The sequence below is a fragment of the Puma concolor genome, chromosome E1 (assembly GCF_028749965.1).
Source record: "Puma concolor isolate L17-30 chromosome E1, mPumCon1.1.hap2, whole genome shotgun sequence".
NCBI classification, from domain to species: domain Eukaryota; kingdom Metazoa; phylum Chordata; class Mammalia; order Carnivora; family Felidae; genus Puma; species Puma concolor.
Window position 1 is genome coordinate 10746729 of NC_141680.1, and position 25538 is coordinate 10772266.

At 50.6% G+C, this 25538-nt stretch overlaps 1 protein-coding gene across 3 annotated transcripts; it reads right to left on the bottom strand.

Moving 5' to 3' along the window:
- Positions 1 to 433: 433 nt before the first annotated feature.
- ALDH3A2 (aldehyde dehydrogenase 3 family member A2) lies at positions 434 to 24459 on the bottom strand. Of its 3 annotated transcripts, none has more exons than XM_086686148.1 (12): positions 24320 to 24459; positions 24030 to 24191; positions 21209 to 21440; positions 19588 to 19673; positions 17771 to 17979; positions 16043 to 16160; positions 14074 to 14215; positions 11920 to 12086; positions 10073 to 10172; positions 5709 to 5944; positions 4483 to 4606; positions 434 to 2456 (listed from the first exon to the last, which is right to left on the bottom strand). In XM_086686148.1, exons 2-11 carry the CDS (start codon positions 24180 to 24182, stop codon positions 4529 to 4531), a joined length of 1521 nt encoding a protein of 506 aa, XP_086542274.1. In that variant the 5' UTR covers positions 24183 to 24191; positions 24320 to 24459; the 3' UTR covers positions 434 to 2456; positions 4483 to 4528. The 3 variants fall into 3 exon arrangements, with proteins under 3 accessions (XP_086542274.1, XP_086542275.1, XP_025776247.1); XM_086686149.1 differs by having other exon boundaries at positions 24329 to 24396; XM_025920462.2 differs by lacking the exon at positions 4483 to 4606 and having other exon boundaries at positions 24320 to 24458.
- Between the last annotated feature and the right edge of the window lie 1079 nt (positions 24460 to 25538).

Genomic DNA, 25538 nt, shown 5'->3' on the forward strand with positions numbered 1-25538 from the left:
ACGCCACACAGGTTCTACAGGACTCGGATCCTTTGAGATGCTAGTGTGCTTTACAAATCCTGACACACAGGATGGGGTGGTGGGATCAGTTTTTGTGTAAAACCTTATGGAATTAGTGTTCCTGGAGTACTCTTACGGAAACACTTGGTTTAGACTGGCAAATGGGGATAGGAGGGCTTAGCTGGAAAAACCCTAAACTCCACAGGTGCTTTAAAAAATAAAAACCTGTAAGGGACAGAGAAAGCAGAGCTGGAGAAAATCTTCTTGGCTAAGAATTTCAGGGAGAAAGCAGGACTTAAAGTCGATGAATACCACCTCTGAACAGATGAAGGCAAAAAATGGATTTATCCATTGGGGCAAAATTTCCGGCCAAAGAATGGTCTCTATCGGGACATAAGAGGTTCCCCACTAGGAATCTTAAAATTCATGCCACTTTTATCAAATATGACGTATTTATTTTGCAGCAGAACACAGTAGCAGACAAGCCAGTGATTTAGCGTAACTAGAAATCACAGGGCACAATTTAACGTGCTAAACGAAAGCTCCGTATTGAAATTTTGTCTAAGGTATTTCGTGACCGATTATCCTGACATCTTTTTTTTTTTTTTAATTTTTTTTTTTAACGTTTATTTTTTGGGGACAGAGAGAGACAGAGCATGAACGGGGGAGGGGCAGAGAGAGAGGGAGACACAGAATCAGAAACAGGCTCCAGGCTCTGAGCCATCAGCCCAGAGCCCGACGCGGGGCTCGAACTCACGGACCGGGAGATCGTGACCTGGCTGAAGTCGGACGCTTAACCGACTGCGCCATCCAGGCGCCCCAATCCTGACATCTTAAACTAGCCTAGTGATTGACACTGCATCCTGTGATGATGACCGTGAACTTCAGACAGCCTCCCTGGGACAGATTCATTCAAGGCAGCTGGTTACACGTTCTCTAAAGTGAATTACATTCTCTCACGTGGCTGGGGGGGGGGGGGGGGGAGGGGGGCAGGGGGCAGGGAGGGTGGAGGCACCGTAGCCAGGAGTCACCAATGCTTGGCAGGGAGGCTGCACTCCACAGGGCTCCTTCCCACCCTGGCTGAAGTCCCTCAGGTCTCAGCCATGCTCAGGAGATCCCCTGCCTGTGTCCTCTGTCCCCTTCTCTTCCAGCGGGACGCCGTGGCTTACACAGTCCTTCTCCAAATGTTCCACCATCAGCCCCCCTGAGGCTCTCAAGCTCCACAGTCCAGAATATCCAAGGCCTCTGGCCCGTGACAGGAAATGGCTTTCCACGTTAAGTCCAGAAGGCTGAATTTATTCAAAAAAGGATCTCTCTGAAGTTTAAAAAAGTGAAATTTCTTTGCATTGTGCTACGGAAATAAGAAACTTAAAAGATCTGTCCTTGAAGATCCACTGACTTGAAACTCTTAAGATCCTGAGAGGTTTTTTTTTTTTTTCCCAACATTTATTTATTTTTGAGAGAGCATGAGTTGGGGAGGGACAGAGAGGGAGACACAGAATGTAAAGTAGGCTCCAGGCTCTGAGCTGTCAGCACAGGGCCCGACACGGGGCTTGAACTCACAAACTGCGAAATTGTGACCTGTGCTGCAGTCAGACGCCCAACCGACTGAGCCACCCAGGCGCCCCTGAGAATAAGTGTTGTTGTAAGTAATTTTATTACAGCATAATAAAAGTGCCAGTTAGGTTTTATAAGATGCAGAATTCTACAACTCCTGCCCAGTAAGAATGACGGGTGATACTTGCATGGAAATTGGCAACTGTCTTCCCTGGAAGCCCTGGGATCTGCGGGAAGTCTTGCGTGGCGTTAGTTACAGAAGGCATCTGCGGATGGCCACAAAAGACTGTCACAAACCAAATACAAGAGTGGGTGGAGAATGGACGGGACCACCACCCAGTGGGTGAGGGACAGGGACCTCCCCCCATCCCCAACACACAGATCCGGTGCCTCAAACCTCAGGCAGGGCTGGGAAGATCTTTCCTCACCTCTGTGGGCTACAGAGGGCTGTTGATAACCCCGGGCAGGGAGGAGCCCCCTGGAAGCTTCACAGAGTGATGGCGGAAGGTGGGGGGGTGGGGGGGTCCTGTGTCCCATGAACTGGAGTAAGAAGTCACTCAACAGGTTCAGAGACTCCTTTCACATCTCCCTGGGAGTCAGCCTAGTACCTTCTCCGCCCCCACCCCACCCCCCACCGCGAGCTGAGGAACACAACGTAAAAGACGTTCTCTGAGTGTACCCCCACAGTGGGGGAAGGCTGGGGGGGGGCGGTCAGACGAAACGGGAAGTTTTATTAATGGTGAGTGGCAATGACTTGCAGGCTTGATTAGGGTGCATTTGCATATTTCCTTCCTATTTTTGGCAGGATTTTAAAATGGTTCGTTAACTATTTAAGAGAGGCATAATTCAGTACAGGCAACTAGGAGGTTGAACAGGATCTTTCTTCAGTAGTATCCCGCCTAGAGAGAGGAGAAAGGAAGCCAGGTTACTCTGCTGCTGCTTTAAAACCCCCACGCAACCGGCCCTGGAACACGAACTCAGTATCGGGACTCTATCAAATGCCTGCTATTTTAAGAGATGCTTGAATGTGCTGTATACAAAAGGTCCCTGTGTCCCTAAGAAGGTAAGCGCAGTCTGGGCTGATAAAAGATTAGGGCCTTCCCTGCAAAGCGACAGTAACAAGGTGGCGACGGAGGCAGTGTTGTCTGTTATCAGTGAGACGACAGCGGGGTTGACACAGGAGTGGAAAACACTCATTTACTATCCTCCTGTTGTGCGTGGGGAGCTGAAGTCTCTACGTGAAGTCTGAAAATGGATCAACACTTTCGTTTCTAAAGTCCAAAGCAGTATTGAATAGAATCCATACCTACTGAGCCCGAAGGAGTTCTGGCAGCCATCTCAAGAGTTTGTCGTAGTTCATTTTCAAGGGCCTAATGACATCTATCAATTTTAAACCTTCCATGCTTTTCAACGTTTTAACACCCATACCTCCTGCAAGGCTTTTGGTGGCTTAAGCTTTATAGGAACTTTATTTTGTGTAGACGTGTAGACACACACACACACACACACACACACACACACACATCTTTTAAATGTTTTCGGAACACTCCTTTCCACTCTGAGACTGACCTGTTCCCTTTAGACTAATAATCACTACTTTCAATCTCCCAATTAAAAATGTTCCAAGACCATCCTCACTGTGGTAAAGAGAGTTAATGAAATCACATCCAAGCATGTAACAGAATCACAAAGTGCAGAAAAGCCGTTTCAGAAAAAAATGACTGCAGTTGCAATAAATACAAAAGCACAATTTGAGCTTAGAATCACTTACTTAAAATAAGAGGTGATTTGAGAAAGAGGACAGAGAGGCTCAGAGAGAAGCAGCAAAGAGGGAAAGAAAGCCAGATCCTGAGCGGTCTCACACTGAATCCAAAGCGGTGTGGACCACGAACACGTCAGCTCACGGTAATGGGAACTGAGGAGCGCCCTGGGAGATCGCTGTAGGCTGCCCTTGTCCTAGAGACGAGCAAGCCAAGCGAGGCCCCAAGGCGGGCTCAGAAAAGGCCTTGCTCAGAGTCAGAAATCTGTTGATCTCAGAACCAGGAATTAAAGCCACATTTTCTTGTTACCAGGGTCCATGTTTTTACACACTGCTGCCTCTCTAGATCTTATCAGAGAGAGGCTTGTCCACCAAACCCTTTTGGGAGTTCACACGGGCTACCCGGCCTGCCCCCGCCTGCCTGGCCCAGCGTGCTGCGGCAGTGGGAACCTTCCTGGGTTAGAGGGGGAGCACAGTCAGCCTCCGAATTTGCCACGGCGCTACGAAGTTCCATCCCCAGGAAGAAGGTGTGTGTCAGGCTGGGGACTGATGTCCTGGGATCAGAGATGACAGGCAGGTAAGGGCCAGAGAGCCGAGCACACCTGAGACCTCAGGACGATGCGGAGGAAGGAACAGAAAGCCTCCCAGCTGCACACAATGTTTTGATTCGCTCAGTCTGCCACCATGAATTCTAAAGCCAAACTTCTTGTTAAACACCGAAACAGCGCAGAACCAAATGGGACTCGGAGAGTTTTAGAAGATAAGCCTCAAATTATAAAACAGAGCGTTCACTGTGTCCGTGTGCTTCTTATAGATCTGAGCTGGTCAGTGGGCACGTCCTCTGGGAGAGCTGAGTAGATGGGGAGGAGCGGGGAGGAGCTCACGTGACTCCTCTTCTAGAAATGATGCATGCTTCGTCTAGACCTAGCAGGGCCACGTTACCTCCACACGTTTTTTAAGATCCCCGCAAACCACCCCCGCCCTTTCAACTGTACGGGTAAGTTTTGATGCCCTGAGATGCTGGGCCAGGCTCCAAAATGTCTGGAGACAGAGAGGTGAAACACTGGTTCGATAACCCCTAAGCCTGTAGCTATACAGAAACCACTAGAAGAAAACATACCCCCGCCTGGCCCACTTTACAGAGAGAGAAAACAAGCAGTTCCTACCTCACTCTTAACAGACAGAGCTGGGTCCTGAGTTCTGCGGCTCTCATCACTGCTTACTGGACGACAGAGTCTGAACTGCCAGAAATATCAATAGGGCCTTTCTCCTCAGCACAGCTTGGTATTTCTGAGAAAACCCAAACGATTTCAAATGCAACTGGTATTTCCAATTCCACCAAAGCTGTGACACTGGTTTAAGACAAGCCAACCCCCTTTTTGACCTTGAAACAAAAACACAGACGTGAACAAGCCACCTTCTATTCAGCGCTCGAATCTCGCCCCTTTTCCGAGGCTGCTGACCACGAGTGTTGCCGCTATTTTCAACGCATCTCGTCAGTTGGCTGGCCGGGGGCTCCAGGGACACGGTCGCCCTGCCCTACTCCACCTCAACTTCCAAAATCCTGGCTCTGTTCCCTCAGCCCAAGGATATGCGGACCGCCTCGGGACGCCAGCTCTCAGGAGGGCCGGGCGGTGAGCCCGCGTCTACGATAACTAATCGCCAAAGACAGAACGTATGTGGCAGAGTTAACTTTGGAGGAAACACATTCCACGCCTCGCTCGCCAAAGTTGTCCTACCACTGCTATTGGCCGCCGTGCAATTCCCTCCTTTGTCTCCACGGCCTGCTGACCCCAGGCACACTCGAGAACACGACTGACACGGACATGCGGGAGGCAGAAGGATCAGAGGGCTGAACAGCTCAGAACGTGACAAGTTCTATGGGGCCTTAAACTCTTTTTTTTTTATTATTATTAATTTATCTTTGAGAGAGACAGAGCACGAGCAGGGGAGGAGCAGAGACAGAGAGACAGAGTCAGAAACAGGCTCCAGGCTCTGAGCTGTCAGCACAGAGCCTGACGCGGGGCTCAAACTCACGAACCGCGAGATCGTGACCCAAGCCGAAGTCAGACACTCAACCGACTGAGCCACCCAGGCGCCCCTACGGGGCCTTACACTCTTAAACCAGAGGTGGGCACACTTCTGGAATCATTTAGGTTCTGCGAGCCACACAGCCACCTGTCCCAAGGACTCAACTCTCGCTACAACGAGTCAGTGAGGGGTTGTGGCTGTTCCTCTGGCAAGACGGGCCGGCAGGCTGCGAGTTCGCGGACCCTGTCCCAGACTCAAGGTTAATTTAAGAGACGGAGTCGGATTTCTACAATCAGAGGAACTCTTGAGACAGAAGACGCCCATCTGGCAGCCATGTGGGACCAGAGAGGCGGGGACTTACCTTGACAAGCACAGCCGCCACGATGCCCAGGAAAGCAAGTAACAGGAGACCGAGCTTTCCTTTGTTGAAGCGTTTCAGGAGGAAAAATTTGGCCCAATCCACCTTTGACTGGCTGTTGGGAGGGTACCTGAGCTTGTTAGCACCTTCCCTCTTTAAAGTTTTCAGTAAGCAGGGACGTTGATGCGAGAAAGTATCAAAACTATGTTTGCCGTGGTAAGCGCCCATCCCACTGGAACCTGAAAGACAGAAGCAAAACAGGCTCCGCTGGAAGGGACACAAGCCACAAGAAAGCCACAAAACTCCTGCTGCCGGGGATGCCCCCCTCTCGCTTCTCAGTGCGAGTGGCTCTTCCGGGAAATTGCTCCCAGCGCCCCCAGGACCCCCAGCAAGGTGAACCTCCCTGTCAGACAGGCCGCTTTCCGGGGCGCCTGGGTGGCTCAGCCGGTTGAGCGTCCGACTCGGTTTCGGCTCAGGTTATGATGTCGCGGTTCGTGGGATCGAGCCCGGCGTCGGGCTCTGTGCTGATGGGACAGAGCCCACTTGGGGTTCTCTCTCTGTCCCCCTCTCTCTGTTCCGACCCCGCTCATGCTCTCTCAAAACAAAATAAACATTAACAACAAGACAAAACAGGACGCTTCCCAGGAGTCGAGCCAGGACCTGCCGCTCTCCGGCAGTGGCTCTCCCTGATACCAAAGACCACACTGTGTTCGTTCCCGCCACAACCCCACTGTACAAAGTCACCATTGCCCCCAGTTCCAGGCAGGGAAAGGGAGCTTGGCCGGTCGGGTAACCTGCCCAAGGTGCGGAATGCGAAGCCAGAACGCTGAGTCCAGGTCAGCTGGACTCTTCAGCACTGTGTCCTCTCTTCCTTCTGTTCCATGTGGCTCTAGGTACCCACAGCCCTTATTCACCCACTAATGTCCTCAAAGATGCGACAGAGTAACCAAGGCAGGATGACAGGGTTCCGCTGCCGGGTGAGAGATAATACGCAAGCGTAAACCTCTGCCTTCTTTTTTTTTTTTTTTTTTTTTTTTTTTAAATTTTTTTTTTCAACGTTTATTTATTTTTGGGACAGAGAGAGACAGAGCATGAACGGGGAAGGGGCAGAGAGAGAGGGAGACACAGAATCGGAAACAGGCTCCAGGCTCCGAGCCATCAGCCCAGAGCCTGACGCGGGGCTCGAACTCACGGACCGCGAGATCGTGACCTGGCTGAAGTCGGACGCTCAACCGACTGCGCCACCCAGGCGCCCCAACCTCTGCCTTCTTAAAAAGCCATGCCCTGTGACAGTTTTCACGTCCTTGTCGTGGGTGCTGCGTGGCAGCTACGTGCGTATGCCACGAGGGTATAAGGCACGGGCGAACGGGGCCACGGAGCACTTTACTGGTACTTTGCAGGCTGCTGGGACGTCATTTAGGGGCAACCAAAGCTGCGGAGAAGTCTGGCAATATACGTCAAACGAGATGCATTTTTTTTTTTTTTTTAATTTTTTTTTTTTTCAACGTTTTTATTTATTTTTTTTGGGACAGAGAGAGACAGAGCATGAACGGGGGAGGGGCAGAGAGAGAGGGAGACACAGAATCGGAAACAGGCTCCAGGCTCCGAGCCATCGGCCCAGAGCCCGACGCGGGGCTCGAACTCACGGACCGCGAGATCGTGACCTGGCTGAAGTCGGACGCCTAACCGACTGCGCCACCCAGGCGCCCCAAACGAGATGCATTTTTAAGGAAAACTCCAAACTGTCAATATGTTAATAGTGTTTGTGCCTGGGGGGCGCCTGAGGGGCTCAGTCGGTTCAGCATCTGACTCTTGAGTTTCAGCTCAGGTCATGATCTCGCGGTTTGCGACAACACCGGTTTGCGACAACACCGTGTGACATTTTCTCACATCGGTATGCTTGTGCGTCACGAGTTAGTAACTGCATGCTGTTCCAACCTACGAATGCCACCTTAGGGTCTCAGGATTCCACACTTTTTGTGTGATGATTCTGATGTATTTTTGTGCAGTTTCTCATTATTTCCCTAGGGAAGAGGTCTAAGAGTGTAACTGCTGTGTTACAAAGGCTTAGAAAGTGAAATGCTTTTTTCTCCCAATTCTAAAAGTAATACAGGTTTTAAGGGGAAAAGGGCCAAAACAAATAAAACGCTACAGAATGGGCATAAACATACAGGCATAAACACTATTTTTTTTTTAAGTTTATTTTGAGAGAGAGAGAGATCAAGCTTGTGGGGGTATGAGTGGGGGAGGGGCAGAGAGAGAGAGAGAGAGAGAGAGAGAGAGAGAGAGAGAATCCCAAGCAGGATCTGTGAGGCAAGTGCAGAGTTGGATGTGGGACTTGAACTCATGAAACTGTGAGATCAAGACCTGAGCTGAAACTAAGAGTCGGACGTTTAACCCATTGAGCCACCCAGGCGCCCCAAAGGTTATCTCTAAATAGTGGGGTATGGAAAATCTAAGTATTTATTCTTTGGGGTCTTCTCTCTTTTCTTAAGAAGCCTATATTCCTGGGGCTCAGGACATGATCTTGCGGTTCGTGAGTTCAAGCCCCACAAGGGGCTCCGTGCTGACAATGTGGAGCCTCCTTGGGATTCTCTCTCCCTCCCTCTCTCTCTGCCCCCTCCTCCTCTCACTCTGTCTCCCTCTCAACAATAAATAAATAAACCTAAAAAAAAAAATTAAAAATTTAAAAATTAAAAAAAAAAAAAACGAGAGACGCCTGTATTCCTTTTGTATTTAACAGGAGGAAGGGTTTGTTTCGTTGTAAAGAAGAGGGTATGATCAATGACACTGAATGCCACGTAGTCAAGTTGGGACTGAACAGACGTCACTCGACTTGCACTCACTTGGGAGGCATCGGTGACTCCAGGTGGAACAATGAGAGTCTTCGGTGGGAACCGGGACCCCGTGGGGCCCTGAGGAACGGGAGACTGGAGTCGGAGTGAATCCTCTAAGAATCTGGGCAGTAAAACTGGAATCACGGCAGCCCCGGTCCTCCAGGCTACCCTTCCTTTCCTTCACCACCTCCCCCCTACGACATACTCAATCCATCAGGCAAATCCTGTTGCCCGACTCCCCGGATCCACTCAGCCCCTTTCCCCAACCACCCAAGTCCAAGCCACCACTCGCACCAGCCCGGACCCCTGACCCGGCCTCTGCCCACTCGCCCCTCGCGTATGCCGGCCCTGCGCTGGGTACTGCCGATTCCTTCGCCTCCTAGGAAGGGATACGTGGCCTGCGGCGGAAGCAGGCCATGGGAGGAGCTGGCCTCGACTGGGAACAGGTAGTCCTGCTAAAACGAGCCATTTCATTCCCAGGGACGACTTCACTTCTGCTCTTACAGAGGAACAAAACACAGCAGAGCTTTCGAGACGGTAGCTTTTGTTGTCTGCTTTTTATTACGAGAGTTCCTATGCGCTCGTTATTTGTGATTCTTCGATGAGCTGTTAGAGAGGCCTACCACCTAGCTCCTGAAGGAAAGATACAGAGTTGAGCCGTCATCTCTGGCATCAAAGAGGCAGGCGGGTCACAGCCCAAAGGGCATGTGTCCACGGAGCTTCACTGGGAATACTTCCTGCCCGTCTTCTCTAGAACACACGACATCTCGTGCTCTTCTCAAATCACGAGACAATTTGAGGAGAGGCTAGTCCCCACACCAGGGGCTTGGGGAGCAGTGCAGGTGGGGACTGAGGACTACTTAATGCCACCCTGAGCAGACAGCAAACGGACATCAGAAACCCCAGAATGCTGCCTGCCCTTGGCATTCTGAACCTGTCATTCACGACCTCATCTTGAAAAAGACAGATGGAGGGGCGCCTGGGTGGCTCAGTCGGTTAAGCGTCCGACTTTGGCTCAGGTCATGATGTCGCCATTCAGGAGTTCGAGCCCCGCGTCGGGCTCTGTGCTGACAGCTCGGAGCCCGGAGCCTGCTTTGGATTCTGTGTCTCCCTCTCCCTCTGCCCCTCCCCCATTCACACTCTGTCTCTCTCTCTCTCAAAAATAAATAAAAACACTAAAAAAATTTTTTTAATTTAAATAAACATTAAAAAAAAAAAAAAAAGACAGGGGAACCTCATCAATTAATTTGAGACCTGACTTCCGGCCAAAAAAAAATCCCCTAAGTCTAGGGAAAGGACAACAACTGAGTAAGAACATACAAGTAAGTCGACAAAAGGAGCAGAACAGTTCCAGACTGTGGTGGGTGCTAAGGATGGAAAGTGGGTGACAGGACACACAGTCACCCCTCAGCAGGGGGCCTGGCAGGGTGGCGTCCCTCAGGAGAACACCATCGAGCTGGGACCCCAGACCGCCTGGGCAGATTATTCGATTTGCAATCTACGCCATGGAGGGCAGAGAGGAACACTCACCCACTCCTCCAAAGGGTAAAGAACTGAGCGTGAAGTGCATGATGACGTCGTTGGCCGTGACGCCACCGCTGGACGTGCTGTCAATCATCCGTCTGATGAGCTGTGGAACAGAACAAAGGCTCCGGGTCAGCAGCATCTGGGGGACCTGCACTTGCTGACTTCATGCGCTGACACGACTACCCGGGTTTGGGACACTGTGCCAAACGTTCCATAACATGTAAACAACTTAACGGGCTGTTCAATTTAGCAAACGTGTGATCAGTATCTTAACTTCTTAGATGCACGTCTCGTCCTTCGAGGGAGGCAGCACTGAACCAGTCCTGCTCACTCCGTCACTGCCCAGAGCAGGACTACCCGATGGAGCCACAAAAGTCTTCGTTTAGAAGGGACAGTCCGGGGGCGCCCGGGTGGCTCAGTTGGTTAAGCGGCCGACTCTTAATTTCGGCCTGGGTCGTGATCTCACGGTTCGTGGGTTCAGCCTGCGTCGGGCTCTGTGCTCACAGCGTGGAGCCTGCTTCGGATCCTGTCTCCCTCTCCCTGTCCCTCCCCTCCCTTCAAAGATAAATAAATTAAAAAAAAAAAAATGAAAAAAAAGAAAGGAACGTTCAGACTACATATCTGGTTGTTAAACACTGGTAAGATTTCCCTATCTCTGTTCTAAATCATGGCATACAATTAATAGATGCTGTTCAGTTTTTGGGAATTGCAAAGAGCTGACATTCTAGTTTTGAGAATTGCAAAGAGCTGACATTCTAGTTTTGAAGAAATGGTTGGCCTGAGACCAGAACAGGCATGATGACACCTGACTGGGAAATTTCGCCTCGCTGCCTAGGTGAAACTCACCAACAAGCGCTTGAGAGTTCTAGAATGAATGTCACAATGGCCTGTGGTCACCACAGGTGACCCCCATTGTGGGAAGAGCACCTCACTGACCTGTACCCGGACCGGCAGACTTTCTGCTTCAAGGTTCCTATCCACGTTACCTACGGTCCTTTAAAACGTCATGACCGTCGTCGATAACCCATTTTGTATTGAGCCCCATGCATCTGATCTCACTTCACAAAGCTTCATCTCCGCGGCACAGCAGGCTCTAGAAGCTGCCATGAGAGGCTCTCCTGAAAACGTGTGGTCTGTGAACTCCTCAGACCTTGACCGATCCCCATCTCCCCTTTCTAGATTTCCCTCTTCTCCAGAGGGCTCGAACCTACTTGCCCACCTTGAGGCCACTGTCCCTCTGCAAGAGCCAGTCCCCTTCTCGGAGGGCTCGAACCTACTTGCCCACCTTGAGGCCACTGTCCCTCTGCAAGAGCCAGTCCCCTTCTGATGCAAACGAACAGGCCCCGCAGCAAAGCGGCTGCCCAGTGCCTTGCCCTGGCTACGGTATGACGCACTCCCTGGGCTGGTATGGTTCCATCGCTTGAACAACAAAGGGATACCGCTGGAAAGACGAAGTGTGAGGTTTTGCAACCATTTCCACGGCCGCGCCAGAGATCGTGGCGCCACATGGCCCACTTCAGTGGCTGCGAATGCCGTCGGGGTGAGAGACAAAGCTCTTACACAGGAAAGCCCTGTGGGTTAACGGCAGAACACGCAAGTCTTCCAATTCCAGGGGAGATGTTTGCGAGTCAAAGAACTTGTGACATAACCCTGAGGACTCCTGCTGAACCCCAGGGAGTATAGGAAAGGTTACAGCAACAACCCCAGAGCCTCATTACCCAAGACGGCAAGCTGCGACTACAGCCTCACTTGGTGGAACTCTGCTGGAAACCATCGTTGCTTTGTGGCAAAGAAGGGACACGGTCTGCGGTGGCGGCTTCTGCCAGGGAGCCGTTCCCCGCAAAGTTTACCTTCTCGTTATGAGAAAAGACGTAGAAGGCCAGAGGCTTTTCACGGTTGTTTATGAACTTTATGGCTTCATCGGCATTCCGCACAGGCACTATTGGAAGAATTGGTCCGAAAATTTCTTCCTGCATCACCTTGGTTTCGGGATCGACGTCGGTAAGGATCGTTGGTGCTGAGAAAAGAAATGCGCAAAATGAAATCCTCAAGTAGAAGACAGGAATGCCAAACTCTCATCCTCCGTTTGTTTCGCTGGGTCACCTATCCATCCCCTTCCCACTCCTGCCCAAGTATTAGCTATTGAGAAAAGAGTCCCGAGGACGCATGTGGATGAACCGTGCATGTGTCTCCGAGCGTGTGCATCAGGGGATCCCCATGCAAACCGAGAGAAAGATCCACACACCTGAGTATATTCATACTTAACCCTGTTCATAGCCATATTCCTATGTACCAGGAGGTTATGTTTCCACCTTTCTGTGGACAGGTCTTTTTGGGAGTGTAGACAGCCCCTCTGTGGATCAAATCAACACCACTTCTTAATTCAAGTGCTTTCACGCATATGATCTCGTTGACCTTATTTCAACTCCGTTAGAGAGGTTAGGAGAATGTATTTAAAATGGCCAAGGCTCTCTTAGTTCAGTGTTCTATCCGCTTTGGGGAAGGGGCGCAAGGAGGGAGAGCAACATGGATGCTGACGAAGCTTTGCAGAGTGTCCGGGCGTCCGCACCAGGTCAGTCCCCAACGAACAGTGCTCCAAAAGACGCTGTAAACAAGCTGGGTCACCAATGAAAAGGGAAGACACTCGACAATGACAAGCTTGCTCTCTTCGCTTCCCCCTAATTTCCTGCCAGGATATCCTGGCGATGCGGCAGAAGATGGCTGTTGCCAGCACCTTCCAGGGGGACCTATGCGGCTACCCCAAACCCACTGCCCGCCGCTGCCCGGGCTCAGAGAACCGTTTCGGTTTGGGTGTCTATACTCTCCACATAGCCATGTGCTCAGGTAAGGTGACCCTGACGTCAGGTCAGGGGGAGGTTCCTAACTGGTTGAGCGAATCACAATAGACCTTTCCTCCTGCCACTGATTGGCCCGGGAGTGGGCAAAAGCAATGGCTGATGGGAGAACAGAAAGATGAAAGAATTGGGGGTTTTGAGGCCATTACTGGGCCACCAAATGAACAGGCCAGAAGCGCCTTGGGATGGCTCATGACCAGAGAATGTACTTTTCCTTATTGTTTTAAGTCCTTTAAGGTTTTAGGGTTTTCTGGTGACGTGCAGCATCCGACCTGCTAAGAAGGGATAAGTAAAGCTATTTGGGGCAGCTTTTTTTTTTTTTTGCCAAGTAAGTGTCTCCGTAATCCCCATCATCTTATGTTATTTTAGAGCAACATGTTTAAAATTCAATAGCAATGGGGTGCCTGGGTGGCTCAGTCGGTTAAGCGTCCAACTTCAGCTCAGGTCACGATCTCACAGTTCTTGAGTTCGAGTCCTGCATCGGGCTCTGCACTGACAGCTCAGAGACGGGAGCCTGCTTCGGATTCTGTCTCTCCCTCTGTCTCTGCCCCTCCCCCACTTGTGCTCTGAATTTCTCAAAAATAAACATTAAAAATCAATTAAAAATAAAAGTCGACAACAAGACATATTCATGGCAAAGAATAAAAGAACACAAAAACAGAGTACACAAGTAATAAGGTCCAGCACAACAGATCAACACATTATTTCTGCACTTGATCTTAGCCAAAAGGCTGAGAAAGCGATTCAACACATTATTTCTGGAAGAGAACCGCGACTGGTTACTTGTAAAATTGCAGTTAAGTGATTTCCTTCCTTGTGCTGTTGTTTTCCCAGCCAGAATCCAGAAATAATCACACGGAGTTCTATTTTGCTTCTCAGGGTTGTTAGGTTACAGGTTGTAGGGAGGAAAACAAACCAACAAAAAAACAGATGAAACGTGTAGAGGCAAAAAGCCAGTGCATCACAGGTGGTGTTATTTATAAAGACGTAAAACCCTCTTGAAATGGGTTAGGAAGCAGTATACCAGACCACAGTCTATAATCTTTGATTAAACGTTATGTATCTAAGGGCTTATTTAGTATGGGTAAAGAGCGTCAATAAAAACCATCAAACTGCACGTCCCCACAGCAAAAGGTGAATTTCCATTACCTATATAGCGTGTGGCCTCGTCGGTCTCGCCACCAAAGGCTATCTTTTGTCCTTCAAGCAAACTCTGTATCCTCTTAAAATGGCGAAGATTGATGATCCTTTCGTAATCAGGGGATTCTTTTATATTTTCTCCATAAAATTCCTATTGAAAACAACAGCATTTAATTGCCACAAAAGACCCATGTGTCAATTTCCTTAATAACTATAAAACCCGCTCATGCCCCCAAAACTGATCTGGGGGGCCTGATCTGATATCCTCACCCTCCTCCCTCAAGTAATAGTGTCTAAGCTTTCTGGCAGGTCAAGGACACGTGCACAGACCTAGGACTCTCCATAGTTTGGGGGCTTCATGGTGATCCCTCGCAGACCCCCGGGGGGCTGTCCCGGGGGATGAATGTGGGTGTAGGGGGAGGTCTGGCTCTGAGTCAGGGCCACCCATTCGTTTACAATGCGACTGTGGCCGCCCTGCTCCTGCTTATTGTAACAGAAACCCGTGGCCTGCTGCAAAGCCTAAACTATTTACTATTTAGCCCTTTACGGAAAAAAGTTTGCTGAACTTTCTGCTACTGCACTATTTTACATCTTCTCTGGACTGGTATCGCCAGCAGTCACAGGTGCCAGGAAAACGAAATCCTATGATCGGCACCAATTACGTAAAACAAACACAAAATTACTGAATTGCCACATCACTTCGAGGCTCTGTGAACGCTCTCGATGTGCTCTCCAATCACAGCAAGCGTTCACCCACCCTCCAACCAAATGCCCTCAAGGCTGGGTGACAGCCTGCTGGTGCGAGTTCCTGTGCCCCAACTCCGGAGCCACCAATGATGCTGTTAATGCTGGCTGTACCTGAGGGTCACGTCGAGACCCCAGACCAACTGAGTCACAGTCTTTGCAAGGTGAGGAGCAGAAACTTTTCGTTAATTAAATGGCTCCCTGGTGAACCTCAGTTACGAAACGCTTAAGAATACAAAGCCCGCAAGGCAGGCAGAGGGGAGATCTTTCTTATTCCTCTGAAACCGAGTTCATTTCCATCCTCAGCTAAGCACGTCTTCAATCTCCAAGGGCTTTCTGTGCCATAGGTATCCTGAACCCCACACTGCCGCCCCACATTCCATGTTCTCCTTGTCTGGCCCCATCTCCAGTCCTAGCTCTCACATCCAATTCCCCCATCAACACCTTCCACCCCTCGTGCCTGGATCACCACTCTTCTTCTAAACTTCCCAGCATATACGCTTTCCATTGCCTGATCGTGTGTGTTACCCTTCAGTGTTCCTGATCCTTCCAGTGCTCAGTTAGCATCTGTTGAGTGAACAATGTGCCAATAATTTCTTCCACTCAGGGGGCTTAACGACCCCTTCCGACGGGTGAGCTCAGTCACCCCAACCCTTGCTTCCAATCCAAATCCTACATTTCTTTGATGCTTAGCTCAGGTCACTACCATGTAGCATTCCCTGATTCCCTCTATAGAGAGCTTGAGTTTCAACACCTCGAAAGACTGATAACCAAGTCAAGAGTATTCTGCCAACAGGTACTGGATAAACTCTCCCCTCTAAACTACTGGTCTTCCTATGCCCCCTCACGCACAAGAACGGATAACCTTAATCAGCAATGGCCAATATGCCGAAGGACCTCTGGGTGCACTTCAAAGAACTGGCAACGTTCTCTCAAAACCACGAAACACAGTTATTTACTCTTTTTTTCAAAGCACGTGCTACAGCTAACCCGTGGTTTCGTCAACAAAACTAGGCAGTTGATGTGGGTTAAATGCCAACTTAACCTGGCTACTAGCAGACCCTTCTGTGAAAGGTGCACGGGGCGTTTTTAATAAGCCCACAAATGAATGCAGCCACATGTGCTACTGGAATTTCCATGGGGGGAGGGGAAACAGGGGTGCTGCCTGCACAGAGCTGATTTGACTGCATTATCTTAACGAAACCAATGAGATCAGATGTGTTAAAACACAAACCTTCACGGTTTCCTTAATCTTCTGCACAACTTGATTCTGGAGGGATGGTTCGCAGAGAACGTAGTCAGGAGCAATGCAGGTCTGACCACAATTCATGTACTTCCCCCATGCTATGCGCCTGGGGGGAGGTGGGGAAACCAGAACATCCATAAAATCCAGCCTACTATTCATTTGACACACTTTTGTGTTGTTTGAGTATTTTGCAGCTAGCATGCACTCACAGATTTACTTAATACTCTTTATAAAGAATCAAAATGCTGGGGCGCCTGGGTGGCTCAGTCGGTTGAGCATCTGACTTTGGCTCAGGTCATGATCTTGTGGTGGGCGAGTTCAAGCCCCGCATCGGGCTCTGTGCGGACAGCTCAGAGCCTGGAGCCTGCTTCGGATTCTGTGTCTCCCTCTCTCTCTCTGCCCCTCCCCTGCTCTCACTCTGTCTCTCTCTCAAAAATAAATTAACATTAAAAAAAATTTAGAGAATGAAAATGTTGTAAAACTCATCTCTAAATCAGTTGGTTGGAACTTAGAATGCATTTTCCAACTGACACAGAACATTCTACGGAGGAAGGGAATTCTCGTGCCAGCTCATGGGAAACAGCACTTTACGAGCAGTGACACCACGGCCTGCTTCCAGAAAAGAAAGCCCCCCCACACCCTCCTCTTCTCCCACTTCAGCCAAGGGGACAGCAGGGATGACAGGAGTTCCACACAGACTCCACTTCTGGTTGTGGCTCTAAATGCTGTGGCAAGATGTTCAGGTACAAGCAGGACAACAGCCAGCCTCCAAGACACCCGCATCTCTGTGGAGGCCCCTCCCCACTTTGGAAAGCTGTGCCCAGACATGGATCAAAACCTTCACTGGGGGGCCTCATGTTCTGGCAAGGAGACTTCTATTTACAAAGCCAACCTGGACGCGGCCTGATTGCCTACAAACCGTCCTTGCCCATCTCTGAAGGGGAGAAAAGAGCCACGCCACCCCAAACATGCAGTCTGTTCTAGGTCTGGGTGCTCCCTGGTAGATGAACCTGATTTAGCAGAGAGAATCTGCAACCTTTTGTTTTCTGGTTCCCAGCCTGACAAGATGGTATTCCTTTTTTCTCTGTTTGAGAGAGAGAGAGAGAGAGAGAGAGAGAGAGAGAGCGCATGTCCAAGTGGGAGAGAGGGCAGAGAAAGAGGGGGAGAAAGAATCCCAAGCAGGCTCTATGCTGTCAGCGCAGAGCCCTGCATGGGGCTCGATCCCACGACCGTGAGACCGTGACCTGAGGCAAAATCCAGAGTTAGACGCTTAACCGACTGAGCCACCCAGGCGCCCCTGCAAGATGTTACTCTCAGTTAAAACAGGAGTCTGAGTAATCCTGAGTTTGTCAACAAAGGGACTTGTTAAAGAGGTCAACAACCTTTCTTTTGGGAATTTAAGAATTTTATTAGGTACACACGAGACTTCATCTACTTCCTGGATCATCTGCCAGCAAAACAGTTAAATCTCCTGCCACAGCCAGACAAAACTTTTTTCCTAACTCCTAAGGACAACCACGCGACGTCCAGAAACGCTGCTCTTCTGGCAGTGGCACCAGAGTCAGCTTGGGAACAAGTCCCAGCGCCCTTGAGGACGTCAACCGCCGTAGGCTCATGATGTCTCTCAGAGCTGGGGGGCCCAGGGTCTCAGTGCCAAGAGGATCCATCAACCCGTCAGGTTGTCGGGAACCCCCCGGGGTAACCAGACAGCCTCACCTGCAGGCGACGTCCAGGTCACAGTCTCTGTCCACGTAACACGGACTCTTCCCTCCTAGTTCAAGAGTCACAGGGGTCAGGTGCTTGGCGGCGGCCTCCATGACGATTTTTCCCACCGCCGTGCTTCCCGTATAGAGAATGTGGTCAAATCGCTGCTTCAGCAGCTCTGTGGTTTCCTCCACGCCACCATTGATAACGACATACAGGTCCTTCAAGAAGGAGAAACGCAAGCACTCGTGTGGGTACGTTAACCCTATCCTCGGACGAGCAATTTCTTCAGCATAAACCTGTCGCCTTCGGAGACCACCCCCTGTGAGGACAGACGAGGGAACGGACAGAGGACAAGTGGAGAACACAGTCCGATGGCATCTGAGAACCATCAACCTGCGGTGGAACTGACCAGAGAGTCCACTGTTTTCCACCTGAGCTCAGCAGGGTAGACGCCAAAGAGAGCCAACAGTTGGATTCGACCAGGGAAACGCATGAGATGCGGGCTGTGCAACCTCAAGATTTTGGTGAAGAGTCTGCCGTCAGAGACCGCAGGACAGGTCCCGGCTGAATGTCTTAACCTGAACGTTCTCGCCCGACCAACAGTGCAGGGCTTAGCCCGTGGCAGGAACCAAGTAAAGGTCCGCTGAATGAGGGGCGTGCGAAGCAGCGGCGGGGGAGAGCACTCACTTTTGAAGTCAGATCTGGACCGCACCTGGGCTCCATCACTCACTAGCTCGTGTGACCCTGGGCAACCTGCTGAACACCTCTGAGCCTCAGTTTCCTCACTTGTTACCGGGGAGAAGTCACACAGCTTTGGACCGAGCCCTTACGTGCACTGTGCTGTTATTAAGAGCTATTGTGAAAGAGAGTATCTGACATAACAGCAGCCGGGGGGGGGGGGGGGAATGACAGAGAACGGATGGCCAGGAACGAACACAGACTCACATACTCAAAAGATTCTGAGATACGGCCCTAAAACGAAAGGTGGCTTGTGGGGGCGCCTGGGGAGCTCAGTTGGTTAAGCGTCCGACTCTTGATTTCGGCTCAGGTCACGATCTCACGGTTTGTGAGTTCGAGCCCTGCATCAGGCTCTGCAGTGGCAGCACATAGCCTGCTTGGGATTCTCTCTCTCCCTCTCTCTCTCTGCCCCTTTCCCTGCCTGTGCTGGCTTACTCTCAAAACAAATTCTTTTCTTCTTTTTAAAGGTGGTGGGGCGTCTGGGTGGCTCAGTCGGTTAAGCGTCCGACTCCAGCTCAGGTCGTGATCTCACAGCCCTTGAGTTTGAGCCCCGAGTCAGGTTCTAAGCCTGCTTCGGAGTCTGTGTCTCCCTCTCTCTCTCTGCCCCTCCTCTGCTGGTGCTCTGTCCCTGTCTCTCAAAAATGAATAAACATTTTTAAAAAATGTTTTTCTTAAATTAATTAATTAATTAATTAATAATTTTTAACAAAAAAATTTTTTTTAATTTTTTTAATGTTTAGATGTATTTATTTTGAGAGAGGGAGAGGGGGAGAGAGAGAATCCCAAGCAGCCTCCACACCCAGCACAGAGCTTGGTGCAGAGCTCGAACCCACGAACCTCGAAATCGACCTGAGCAGAAATCAAGAGTCAAAGGCTTAACAGACTGAGCCACCCAGGTGGCCCTGCAGCTCTGACATTTTGAAGCTGCCTTTCCGTGAGAGCTGGACGAGGGCTCCTCTCCACAGTGATTCCACGTCGACAGGCATCCATGACACGTGCCAGCAGGAAGATCCGATGTGCAACCCCCCCCCCCCCCCCCCCCCCCCCCGGTGAGCAGACACATTGAAGGTGGGTCAAGACAACGTTACCTGGTCTAAATACTGTGGCAGGAGTTTGGCCAAGACCGTGGCTGTTTTTTCACATAGTTCAGAAGGCTTGATAATGACAGCATTTCCTAAACAAGGCAAAAAAAGCAGGACAGCGCCATTTAATACCTGAGTAACCTTAATACCTATGAAAACGGTGCCCGTGGGAGGCGGGGAGGGGGATCCAGGCTAGGTGCTGAGTTGGCCTCCAAATCTGCTGTTCCTCAGTGAGTATGTCTGACTTCCTCAGATGCAAACTCCTTGGTTCTCATTCCCTTCACGTCACTGACGACGGGCTCCACCATGCTCCCTGACTGCTCCAGCTCTTCTCTCGGTTTCCTCCCCCTCTCACGACTAGACTTTCCTGTTTGCCTTGGAATTATTGGGCAAACAGGCCTCATCAATTAAAGCTGTCACTCCGGATCCAGCTGAAGTGAGAAAGCAACCTCTTGGCATCTGCTGTATACTCAAGCCAGCAATACTTCCAGGGCCCATATCTGAATGAGGAAACTGATCAGACTGAATCCGATGGTTCATCCGAGGCCACGGCCGGCAACTGAAACCACTGGAACTCCAAACTCATGGGCCCGTCAACTCACGACTTTAGAACCTCACAGGTTCACTTTCCGGGTATTAAGAAACGAAACAAAACAAAACAAAAAACAGTCACCATGCAAATCTCTGGAGCCCATTTAAAAAATAATAACAAGGGGCGCCTGGGTGGCGCAGTCGGTTAAGCGTCCAACTTCAGCCAGGTCACGATCTCGCGGTCCGTGAGTTCGAGCCCCGCGTCGGGCTCTGGGCTGATGGCTCGGAGCCTGGAGCCTGTTTCCGATTCTGTGTCTCCCTCTCTCTCTGCCCCTCCCCCGTTCATGCTCTGTCTCTCTCTGTCCCAAAAATAAATAAACGTTGAAAAAAAAAAATTTTTTTTTAAATAAAAAATAATAACAAAAGGGTGCCTGGCTGGCTCAGTCGATAGAGTGTGCAACTCTTGATCTTGGGGTTGTTGAGCCTGAGCCCCAAGTTGGGTGTAGCGATTACTTAAAAAAAAATTCCTTCAGGGCACCTGGGTGGCTCAGTCAGTTAAGCGTCGACTTTGGCTCAGGTCATGATCTCATGGTTCGTGAGTTCGAGCCCCACATCAGGCTCTGTGCTGACAGCTCAGAGCCTGGAGCCTGTTTCAGATTCTGTCTCCCTCTCTCTGCCCCGCCCCCTCTCGCACTCTGTGTGTCTGTCTCTCTCTCTCAAATGTAAATAAACATTTAAAAAAAAATTTATTTTTAAGTCTTAAAAATAATAAAATCCTTTTGTACAACATGGCTCATCTCAGCCCGGAGAGACCCAATAATACCCAATCCCAAACAGCCCAGGGCTGTTTCCACCTCACGGGAGGACCTGCCTGCTCTCCCACCTTGAGAGTTGTAATTTCACTTTAAGAAACTGTTTGGAACTTACTAAGAAATATATGATACTATTTTCTAATTCTCGGTTCACTGCTGGTGTAAACAAAGGCAAACCACCAAAGCAAACACGTGTATTCAATTGGACACTATCCTTAATTTACAACCCACGTGAGAGGATGAGCCCGTCCCCAAGGTCATGAAGAGAGAAACTGACGCCAGACCTGCCGCAATGGCTCCTATCAGAGGCTGAATGGTGAGAACGAAAGGGTAGTTCCAGGCTCCGATAATCAGTACGACTCCCAGGGGCTCTGAGTGAATGTAGGCCTCATCCAGCATGGTGAACAGATTCTTCTTAGCTGGCTTAGCAGCGACCCATTCAGGAAGATTCTCCAGCACGAGATCAAGTTCTCCAAGAACGGTAATGACCTCCTGACTGTATGCATTGAGTTCACTCTGTTATAAGAGGATCACAGTTAATCTTGCCTGAGCAAGACACACCTGGCCGTGAAGAGCTAGGCCAGATACACCTGCTGTGACAAACGGCATTATCAGACTAGCTGGTTTGCCATTCAGATCCCTTTCGTAACCTTCAGGGTCTGAGGATTTGCTAACTCCCTCACGAATATATTCAATCCCTCTAAATCCTGCTTTACTGATCCAAGCCTTTTAAAGTCAGGATTAAACACTGTCTCATTCAGAAACATTTCCATGATCAATATGAGCCTGCCTTGATCAACCTTCATAAACCAATTATGCTTCTGATGTATATCTTTGTATCACACCCTTAGACACTGATTTATAACCGTACTCACATTGTATCTGTGTTTGTTCTGTCTACCGAATTGAAATCCCTCAAGGGCAAGGAACTTCTGTATATTTCTTCAGTAGTCCTACATATATACATACGTAAGTATCTCATGCTTACAGAAAGACTGACTGATCCTTTCTGAAATCTTAATTACGTCACCTTGTTTATTTGCTATCACAGGCTCCTCTCTCTGTCAAAAGTCCTAGAAAGGAAATTTTATATAGTTACTGTTGTTACTGCTACTCCTGATGTCACTACCCCTCAAAATAATCTTTGGGGGGAAAGATCTTTGGGGGAAGTGAGAGAGACCCACAGAGCCAGAGCATGGTCTGGCTGCCCCTAGAATTCGTTAAAACGTAAAAACAAAATGAAAACAGTATTAGAAAATATAGACTGATATATCTGCACCCTAAAGGCTACTCCAAACCTTGCAACTCAAAGAGTGGTTCCGGGTCTTCTCGTTGAAGATGGCAGAGGAGGATCCTGAGGTCTAACTCCTCCCATGGACACTCCCTGGCTACAAGTGCATATACAGTAACTGTCTGAGAATGACCTAAGGACCCACAGGACACGTCGTCCACAGCTAAAGTCCTAAAGAAAAAAGCAACACGGAGAGGGGTAGGAGGGGCAGAGATGCGGTCCAGATGGAACCCACACCCTGGCACCGGGCCCCACAAACAACAAGGATATCACAGGTATGAAGATCCTCCCTGAAAAGGGAGGGCTTCAAGCTGCATATCAGGTGTCCTTGCCCTGGGAACCTGCACCAGCAAGAGGGGCCTCTATAACTCAGGCTTTAAAGATCAGCGGGACTTAACTGGGATGCGGTTACTTAACAACCGCAGGGCTACAGGAAACTCAGCTCTTATACTGCCAGCATGCAAACTCACTCCCTCTGAGACCCAGCACAGAGGTAGCAGTCTGGAAAGCGCCTGGGCCAAACATGACAGAGATTTATGAGCTAATCTTAGGGTTTGTATGCTATTAAAAACAGAAATACCACAACATCCAGGAATTCCACTTCTGGGTATTTAGCTGAAGACAATGAAAACACGAACTCAAAAAGATCCGCGCATCCCTGTGTTCACTGCATTAGTTACAACAGCCACATCATGAAAGTGACCTAAGTGTCTGACAGATGAATGGATAAAGGAAATGTGGCATATACACACACACATATGTATTTATTACGGAGTGCTACTGAGCCAAAAAAAAAACAAAACAAAACATGAAATCTTGCCATTTGTGACAATATGGATGGACCTAGAGAATATTATGCTAAATGAAATAAGCTGTACTGTGCACCTGTGTTGTACCCCAAACTAATATATTGTATAGCAACTAAACTGCAATTAAAAAACAGTAAAATTTTAAAAAAGGGTTGGGGCGCCTGGGTGGCGCAGTCGGTTAAGCGTCCGACTTCAGCCAGGTCACGATCTCCCGGTCCGTGAGTTTGAGCCCCGCGTCGGGCTCTGGGCTGATGGCTCAGAGCCTGGAGCCTGTTTCCGATTCTGTGTCTCCCTCTCTCTCTGCCCCTCCCCCGTTCATGCTCTGTCTCTCTCTGTCCCAAAAATAAATAAACGTTGAAAAAAAAATTTAAAAAAAAAAAAAAAAAAGGGTAGTTCCCAAACAGGAAGCATGGTATCACCTGGGAGCTTGTTAGACTCTCAGGTGCCCTCCAAGACCTGCTGAACCATAACTTACATCTTAACAAGATCCCCAAGTGACTCATCAAGACACTGGAGTTTGAGGAACACGGGCCTAACACAAAGTCAAGGAGGAAAATTTCAGTGCAACAACGACAGCCGAAAAACCTCTGTCTACGAAAGAAATCGTAAAAAGACAAAAACAAATAGACCCGAGGAAAAACGTAAACAATGTACTAAGCTGACAAATTACCAAAATCCACACTATACAAAAGATTCGTACAAATAATAAAGCAAAGAACCATAAATGCAACAGAAAAACGGGCAAAAATATAAAAGGCAATTCACAAAAGAGCAACAGAGGCCGGAAGACACATGTGTCTTTATTTCTCTGTATCTGCAAGGTAAGAAGATCGGGAAAGTCCATGGAAATTTGCCTTATCACGACTGCTGGAGACAATACTCCCACAGTGCTTGCATAATCAAAAATAAATTTAAAAAAAAAAAAAAAAAGGCAGCAAAAGCTCGGGTGGAATGCGGTTCCCCAGAGGTAGGCGGGTGTCCTGGCTCCGCCCGCGGGGCGCGTACCTTGCACAGGTCGGCGGCGATGGCCTCCAGGATGTCCTTCTCGCGCTCCTGCACCATCCTGCGCAGGGCCTCAAGCTGCTGCAGCCGGAACCTCAGGGGGCGCGACCGGCCGGACGCGAACGCGTCGCGAACCCGCTGGATCTTGCTGTCCATGGCCTTGTCCTAAAGGGGAAAGCGGAGGTCGGGCAGCGCCGCGGGGGCGTGGCGGGCCGGAGGGATGCAGCGGCTGGCGGGCGCCGTCCCCCCTCCCCGCCCACCCGGCGACCCTCTGCTACGGCCCGGAGCCCTACCTCGCTCACCCGCCCGCCGGCTCGCTCGCTCCGCCGCGTTCTCCGCACCCGCCGCGTCCCACTGCCCAACAGCGGCCGGGCGGGGCTGGGCTGGACCCGCTGCCGCGCGCCGATTGGCTGACGCGCCCCCACGTGACCTCGGCGGGCCGGACGCCGCTCCGGGGATCTAGCCCGGGGGTGGGGGCTGCGGCCGCCGGGGGCCGGGGGAGGGGTGGGGCGTGGGGGTGCGCGTGCTGGCAAGGTGGCTTCAGACGGGGGACGGGGAGTGGCCGGGAAGTGGGCCGAGACGCGGAGGGCGAGGGGCTGGGCGCCCGAGAGAGCCCGGCGCGGGGCAGGAAGCTCCCCGACAGCCGGCGGAACGCGGCCCACGGGCCCCGGCGCTTTCGCCATCGCTTTTCCCTCCCGCCTCCATTTTGTGGCTCTCAGAGGTGGCCGAGGGGACAGAGGCGGGGGCGTCCGGCGCCGCGCAATGCCGGGCCCGGCCTCTCGGCGTCCGTGGAGAGCGGGCGCCAGCACCCCGCGCGCCGCCTTAGCGCTCTGGGCCCTGAGGCCGCCGCCGGGGGAGGTGGCGCAGCACCCTCGTCCTCGGCCCTCGCTGTTCGCTGCCCGACTGCGAGCTGCGAGGACGGGTTGGCAGAAGGCCCTCCGACGAACGTCCCCAGAGGGCAGGAAGCCAGGACCTCATCCAAGCTGGTGCTGGCCGTGCAGCCGTCCAGTTCGCCGGCGCTGTGCAAACGTCATCATCGCCCATCCCCTAAGAGCAATGTCCCTCGGCTGCTTATCAGCCACCAGCTACCTTCCCGTTTTTCCGTTCTCCTCTGCGGCCGATCTCCCCAGAGAGGGAACCCACGCCACCCAGTGTGCCTCCCCACCGGCTGGGTGCCAAATCCAATGTGTAATCCTCAGGTCCCTTCTCGTTCTGCTCAGCGACGGCTGGCACAACCGAGCATGGCCATCTTCTGGAGACCCTGGCTTGGCTTGTTTTCCGTCTCCCTGCATTCTGCTGGTTTTCTTTTCACCTTCCTGGCTGAGCCGTCTGGGTTTTTGTTTTGTTTTGTTGTTGTTTTGGTTTTTTTGCTGAACCAGTCCTTGGACTTCTTCCCTTTCCAGAGTTCCAACTTCCTCCTCTAAGCCCATGGATGGTCATCTGAGGCTTTCATTCCATCTCTGGTCCCACCCTCTCCTCCAGACCCGAATGGCTGCGTTCAGCTACATCCTG

Bases quoted from the DNA above. Each gene is read 5' to 3' on its own strand.
- ALDH3A2 (XM_086686148.1), bottom strand. From the start codon at position 24,182: ATGGACAGCAAGATCCAGCGGGTTCGCGACGCGTTCGCGTCCGGCCGG. The intron at 19,674-21,208 runs GTCTGGCGTCAG...TGCCTTGTTTAG, and splicing joins GATAGGAGCCATTGCGGCAG to GAAATGCTGTCATTATCAAG. The intron at 5,945-10,072 runs GTGAGTGTTCCT...TCTGTCTTTCAG, and splicing joins TTTACCCTTTGGAGGAGTGG to GTTCCAGTGGGATGGGCGCT.